The following is a 7,825-nucleotide window of genomic DNA, read 5'->3' on the forward strand; positions in this document are numbered from 1 at the left end:
AGAGAGAGAGAGAGAGAGAGAGAGAGAGAGAGAGAGAGAGAGAGAGAGAGATGTTTGTTTTAGTAGAGGTTTTATGGCGCTCGCAACTGCATAAGGTCATATGAGCGCCAAGGGGTGTATGTCAATAGAGAAGACTGCCCGGGAATCAGGCTTACTCTGCTCACCTCTATAGCTTTAACAGCACGAAGTCTGCTTCGACTATCGAGGCACCCCGGAAATAGCAGGTTACGAGAGTGTTTAGTTTTAGTAAGAGTTTTACGGCACTTGCAACAAAATAATGTAACATAAGTGTCGAAGTAAAGACGTGTTACAAGAGAGTAACATACATAAAAAAGGAGGAGAGATAAGCAGGACCTACTTGTACAGGCTGCAGTTCTCACTGCCACGATAGGCACAGGTCACACTGAATTACCTACACCCATTCTTTGGACAGACAAACGGATGTTATGGCGACCCAACCATTGTGTTCCCGTTGTGTGCGAAAGTTTGGTGGGTGGGAATAGTGTTGATGATGGAGAAGCTAGAACTCGTAGCCCAGAGATGAATAATAATGACAGGTGGTGGAGAGGTGAGAGAACTGACAGCGATGACTCGAGAGGTGAGAGGCTATACGGGTTGCCATTAAAAGAGTATTTCCTCAGGCTCAAAGAGCCGTGTGCACAGTCCATGCCAGGAAAAACGTTGATGCATTTATCAGAGATAAGGTGGGGATGCCCCAAAGGCATCGAACAGAGCTCGTGAATCAGGTATTTGGACCAGGTGGTGAGGTGGCCAGGGAGACAGATCCCTCCATCTTGGCGGATGTCTTACAACTGCTCTGCAGTCAGCATGGCAACGCTCAGATTGGGCAGTATATGGGGAGAATGGAGTCCCTCTTGGTTGAGAATGACACTACAATGACCAAACCAGGTTTGATTGTCAAGTCTTCTTTGTGAGACAATAATTTGACTGAAAGTGCCAATAATGCCCCGAAACAGAAGGTGGGCTGGCAGCAACAGAAGCTGCCAGTCCTGTGCAATATTATACAGAGTGTAGTTGAGGTGCAGTTCCGTGAGCTGCGGATGTCGCTTGTTGGCCATGGACACTACCAGTTGGTACGTATCTACCACAGGTTTTTCATGGCTTCTGCGGTTTTCTTTAATCAAGAAAACACAGAAACAGAGCGATGCCCTTTTCGGGTGTTTCAAGGCGAAAGCAAAGGAAGGCAGGCCCTCTGGTCCACTCCACCAATGGGAACGCCATAGTGAGACAGCCAGCTCATCGGGCAGAAAACCTGGCCCAGTGCCAAGACTGAGGGCTGATCGAACAACTTGAAAGAAACGTGTTTGGTGGAACATCGAAACGTATTGAGGTGCGATGAATACATGCAAATAAACACATTAAACATATTACATATCTAAATCCATGTCACAGTTCTCTTTTCGTGTTTTAAAATATGCCTTTTCGTGTCTAATCGTTGTTTATCGTGGGTGGGATATGAACATGATATTGAAGAAGAATCAGACGTATGCTTTAGAAAAGACCAATTAGTGCCATAGTCATTTTTTTTTCAAAATACAAGATGAAGAGCTTTTAAACAGGACCACTACAAATTGATTGCAGTCAATAAGGACAAACCTAAGGTGGATTTATTTGTGCAAGATGGCGTCCTGGCGTAGGCTTCTCATTCAACACGTCCGTAGCGGTCCGTAGAGACATTTGGAGAATATTTAAGAGTGTTTTATGGTCTGCTGTGGTAATAATAGTTTAAAACGCATAGAGATTGCTGTTGAGCGAGGGTATGCGCTACACAAATGCTATTTTATTATTATTATTATTATTATTATTATTATTATTATTATTATTATTATTATTATTATTATTACTTTTATTATTATTATTATTATTATTATTATTATTATTATTATTGTCATTATTATTATTATTATTATTATTATTATTATTATCATTATTATTATTATTATTATTATTATTATTATTATTATTATTATTATTACTAAATTCCCAACTGCGATGACGAAAAATAAGTCGAATGTACTTGCTTGAAATAAAATGACAGAGCGGCTGTGTTTCTATTTGCATGGATATACACATATAGATCTATATATTTATTTTTTTTATTTAAAAAAAAATAAATTTTTTTTAATATTTAAAAAAAAAAAAAAATTTAATATAAAAAAATATATATACAGTCCATGCCGGCTTTAAGCACGGTCGTCAGGAAAAAGCTTAAACGTGCTTAAAGTCGAAGCGTGCTTGAGTGCGAAGTAGACATAATCCAGAGATTTTCATGTAGAAAATTCCCCGTGCTATTTCCCTTTGTTTGTAAGTAGGCCTATAGCGGTCCAGCAAAAGTGTGCACTCTTATTTTTACCCACCATCGTAGTTTTTGTTCGCTTGTTTGTTTTTGTTTTACTGTCGAATGGGAAATGAAAACTTAATTTAGACGGCCAGTCACGATACAGCACACTAGGCCTACACAGTGCCTGTGCGTACCACTGCCCGCTGTGCCACTCATACAACCGCCTTCATCCCACCTCGCGCGTGATACACAATCAGGATTAATGGATAGCGAGGGTCAAAGGTGAAATCGCAGCCAGCCTCCTTTTCTCGTCTCCCCGACTCTCTTTGTATTTTTTTTTTAGTCGTGTGTAGCTTTGCCCTAGGCCTAGGCTAGATCCTATGTCCGCGTGCGCGGCTGTGTGCATCTGCCTTCCCCTCCGCCCGTGTGAGTGTGTGTGTCCATCACTTGCGTTCTTTGTGTTTCTCTTGACACACTCCACTGCTGCGGTGTAGACTGTGTTCAAACTTCAATTGGTCATCATGAAAATATTGACTGTCTTGTAAATGATAAATGAAGCGTGCTTGAAGCCGAAGTTACCGTGCTTAAAGGCGTGTAATTTATATAGCAAAAATTCGGTAAGAGCCGTTTAGCGTGCTTGAGTCCGAAACGTGCTTTAAGCCGGCGTGCTTAAAGCCGGCACGGACTGATATATATATATATATATATATATATATTGATATTGTGTGTGTGAATGTGTGTGTGTGTTTGAATGTCAGAGATAGAAAGAGGGAGAGACAGACGGAGAAAGATTCCATTATTAAGAAAACACACGCATGAGAGCAGTGTTTGAGAAGCAATATCTTGCACTGTTGTCAGCCTTCACTTTTTCAACAACGGGTTTTCATCCCTAATGTCTATATGGCGTAGTGTTTGATTCAGAATTAAAAAACCAAATTTTCTTTAATAAAAGTTCCAATTCCTTAACAAGAATGCCTTTAACGATAATTAGTTTGTTCTCAATCATGCTGTCAGATTATACTCCTGATACTGACGGTGACAGAATGTCCAGTGGGTCTGTGTTTTCTCAACTCTATACAGATGTAACCAGTATAGAATGTTCTATAAGCAGCTGACCTAAAGCATTTCGAACCAACATAGGCAAATCAGAACCACGAATTTGCATTTTCCATAGCGTACATGTTGCTGTCAGTTTTTTTAAAGTTTTTGATAAAGGAAACACATTGATTGATATACATATTAATTTAATACATGAATAGCCAAGTTATGATTCTTTTTTAAGATGCCCCCAAAAACAACATATCTTCAAGTGTTTTCAAAATGTTCACCTTCTTGTCTAGAATGTGGATGGGCTGTTGAGAAACATTGCATATGACTTAGAGGCAACCAGAAGTTGCAGTTCATGGTTTTAGTTTTCTTGAATATTTTCCCACCTTGTTCAGTGTCTTGACGACATACCAAGAGCTCTGCCGTCTAATTGACCTATACTGAGTCCTAGTTCAGTAGAACAGTAAAAAAAAAAAAGCAAAATAAAAACAAACAAACAAACAAACAAACAAGCAAACAAACACGCAAACAAACAAACAACAACATGTGGAACTGCATCTTGAAGACGTAACGGCACACGCATACAAATTCAAGACACAAAAACAGATTATATGATTTTAATTTTTAAAAACATTTTATTGGTGTTTTGTATACAGGAACTCTCTCTCTCTCTCTCTCTCTCTCTCTCTCTCTCTCTCTCTCTCTCTCTCTCTCTCTCTCTTTTTTTTTTCTTTCTCTCTCTCTCTCTCTTTTTTTTTCTTTCTCTCTCTCTCTCTCTCTCTCTCTCTCTCTCTCTCTCTCTCTCTCTCTCTCTCTCTCTCTCTCTCTCTCTCTCTCTCTCTCTCTCTCTCTCTCTCTCTCTCTCTCTCTCTTTCGCACGATTTAAATTATAATTCCGTAGAGTGAAAGTAATAATAATGATAATAAAAATAATAATAATAATAATAATAATAATGATAATAATAATAATAATAATAATGATAATAATAATAATAATAATAATAATAATAATAATAATAATAATAATAATAATAATAATAATAATAATAATAGTAAATAAAACCAGTAAGGGTATTGTATACTTGTAGCTGTCCTGCTTAATTCTTAGTCATCCACGTGATAAGAAACACACACTCACTCACTCACACACACACACACACACACACACACACACACACACACACACACACACACACACACACACACACACACACACACACACACACACTCAAAGACAAAAAAGCAAATGTTTTTTAAAGTAGAAAACAACCACTAAACAATTAACTACTAGACCTAAGTTTAAGCACCCATGCCATGTTCTAATCCATAAAATAGCCGTGGGCAAAACGTGTGTCCAGACAGAACACCTTAATTTACTTTGAATCCCTTTCTTTCTTGTTCATCACTGTGAGGATTCCTCTCAGAACAACACTACATGTATTTCTCTATTTATACAAAGACACTTAAAGATCAAAATACATTTTATGAAACTTGTGGCCAATACTATTCAGTGACACGTGGTTGTAACTGAAAAAAACCCCACGTAAATGAAAGCTAAAGACAAACTACAATTTAAAATTTCATTTAAAAAAAGATTTTAAAATGGCTAAGCTACATGAGTGCATACGTGTATTAAGAATGGAAATTCTCAATTAGCTCAAAATTGTCGATACGTTTATTAACATCTATTTATAACAAAAATTATTATCTAAAATTTTGGAATACATTCAAAATGTTTATTGTGTTTGATACTCTTCCGTAGAATGCCCCTTTAAACATACAAATGAACTATCTGCAACCATGGGACCCCACCCCCCTTCCTATTTGTACGCCACTTTGTCCTATGTTTCTTCTTCTTTGCTCATCAACTCGGATGCTGCCCCCTCCACTCCCCCGTGTCCCTCTGTGTCGACGAACTTGGCTTTCGTACAGGGCTGGCTCAACAGCTTATTCTGCATCTTCCCAGTCTGAAAATTCCCAATCCGAGCAGTCAAAGTCCATGTACTCAAAGTCAGAGTCAGATTCTTCAACAAAACGAGCACTCTCCTCACGAGCTCGGTTCAGTTCCTCTCTCAGCAGCACAACACCGTCATTGTAGGCAGTATACCGCTCTTGTAGATCTGAAAGTTCCTCCGTAAGTAGACCCCTCTCCTCGTCAATAACCAACACTTTGTCTTCTGCAAATAACTCCTCCTCTTGAACTTTGGGTTGTTCTTCCTTACATTTGCGCCGATAAGCTCTTGTCTCCTGTTATTGAAAGAAGCAGTTTTCTTGGGTTAGATACATTCAACAAAAAATATTTTAATGGTTATTTATTGGAATCCAAAACAGCACCCAATAGATGAATCATACTTTATTGATCCTCAAGGGGAAGCAATATTCAAAATACAGTGTATACAAGTACATACGTATAGCACCATACAGTGCTGGCCAGAAGTCGCAATACCATTTGAAACATCGGCTTATTTTTTCATAAAAATTATTTATGTTTTTTACCTCCAGATATTAACAGTTCACATGGTTTCAGTGCATCAGATTTCTCTTCCAACAACAACATACTTCGAGACTTTCAGGTATCCCTCTCAGCCTGGGTGGCAGGCAGATTTAAAGTCCACCTCCTAAATGATCTTGTCTCCAACATCTACACTTTAAAAGAAAATCTACCTTTCCCTAATCCACCCACTTCTCACAGACTCCGTAATGCTGTTTAGAAATGTATTTCTTTTTTTTTTTTTTAAGCCATAACAACTCAATTATACACGGATTACCAGATTTCTATACTTTGGGAAATGGATTTGTCCGAAAAGGTGCGTGTAGAGATTGTCAGTATCTTTCGTTTTCTTTAATAAATGTCTTTATTTGATCTGCAGTTTCCAGCCCTGGTTTTTATGCAATATGCAAGGACTATCTATTGCGAAGAGAAATTGAACTAGGCCTACCTCTATAAGTCGCTTCAGTTCCCCTTCCAGCTTCACCATCTCTGCAAGGCTAGCTCTATAACGCTCCTCGAGTTCAGTCAATCTCCTGAGAACTTGCATCTTTTCTTCAGTGCGCATTTCCTTCTCTTGAGTGTGACGAGACCGTGAGTCCTGTTAAAGAAAGGAAAGTCAAAGCTTTCAGTTTACTTTAGAAATCTTTTTGCTCAAATAAGAAGGCTACGGTCAGTGTTGGAAATCCCTTCTGCTGTAAATAGAAATAAGTACAGTCGACGGGTAAACCAATAGCTTATGAAACCCCCCCCCTCCCCCCACCCACCCACAAACACACACACACACACACACACACACACACACACACACACACACACACAGAGACGTGCTGTAACAACAACTGTTAATGAACAAGCCGTTACTGCTCTATTATAGTTAACCTTCAAGAGGTGACCGCCTTTATCACGCGACAACAATCGCTTTCGGTCAACACTACACAATGGTGACATCATTTAAATTATAGTGCAGTCAAAAATACGTGGCACAACTTTTTGATTGTCAGATATCTCCTAAACTATTGCACACAGACTCTCCAGCTTTTGCACAATGACTTGTATCAATTTGTCTTAACAGATCAAATTTTTTCTAAACATCTGCAAGCTGTATTCTAGAAAATTTCTAAATAAATACTAACCAAAAAAAAAGTTGGTGGTTTCTTCAGATTTTAAAAGGTTTACAGCTGGGGCATTGTAGCTTTTAGAAGCAGGTCCGTCAGTTGTTGTTTTGTTTTTTCACCTAATCGTGACACTATCTTTATTGAAAGCAAGATATGAGAACCTTTAGTGCAACAATATGCGTTTACTATAACATTAATATCTTGTCACAACTTTTCCCTCAAAAAGAGTCATTGGTCAGCGGTGACACAGGCCAAGTATGCCTATACAAAATGTGTGTGAGAATCGGGAGGTTCTCATCACGTAGGTTATAAGAAGCCCTATACACAGGGATGAACACACAGCGTTATGTAGTAGATGTAGTACATCGTTCCAGTGAGAAAATTGCAGTATGTATTTCTTGTTTCTGTCTCGTGTGGTTCTGAACCTACCTGAGTCGTTGTTTCTGACTTTGCAATGTTTTAGGGTTGCTTTTATTTTTAAAATTCGTGGTGGAATCTCGAAGTCGCCCTCAGATTGTAGTTAGCTGCAATTACTAACTGTATGTAGTGAGTCTATTCTTAAAAGTGTTACATAAAAATAGATACTGCATTTTTTTAAAAAGAAGACGGATAAATATATAGTACCGCAATCTACATACGAAGTTACACTAGTCTATGATTTTTAGCAAACTTCTTGAACATTTTATGATGGATGACATTATTACAAGCTTGATAATGTTGGAAATAATATGTATGTGGAAGCACAGTCAAAGAAGCCAAAGCATAGTATCTATGAATGAAAAAGAACTGAAAGAGAATAAAGAGAGAAAGGAGTTGTGAACGAATCTACTTGTATTTCTTTTATAAACTTTATTTGAAATAACATATGTT

General features: G+C 38.1%; 1 protein-coding gene across 1 annotated transcript; it reads right to left on the bottom strand.

Moving 5' to 3' along the window:
• Positions 1 to 4,580: 4,580 nt before the first annotated feature.
• Positions 4,581 to 6,496, bottom strand: LOC106012309 (coiled-coil domain-containing protein 136-like). The gene is made up of 2 exons (XM_013084888.1): positions 6,289 to 6,496; positions 4,581 to 5,596 (listed from the first exon to the last, which is right to left on the bottom strand). Exons 1-2 carry the CDS (start codon positions 6,403 to 6,405, stop codon positions 5,297 to 5,299), a joined length of 417 nt encoding a protein of 138 aa, XP_012940342.1. The 5' UTR covers positions 6,406 to 6,496; the 3' UTR covers positions 4,581 to 5,296.
• Between the last annotated feature and the right edge of the window lie 1,329 nt (positions 6,497 to 7,825).

This window comes from Aplysia californica, unplaced genomic scaffold (genome assembly GCF_000002075.1).
Source record: "Aplysia californica isolate F4 #8 unplaced genomic scaffold, AplCal3.0 scaffold00013, whole genome shotgun sequence".
Lineage (NCBI taxonomy): Eukaryota > Metazoa > Mollusca > Gastropoda > Aplysiida > Aplysiidae > Aplysia > Aplysia californica.

Coding starts and splice junctions, on each gene's coding strand:
- LOC106012309 (XM_013084888.1), bottom strand. CDS start 6,405: ATGCGCACTGAAGAAAAGATGCAAGTTCTCAGGAGATTGACTGAACTC. Junction 5,597..6,288: donor AACTGAAGCGACTTATAGAG/GTAGGCCTAGTT, acceptor TTTCAATAACAG/GAGACAAGAGCTTATCGGCG.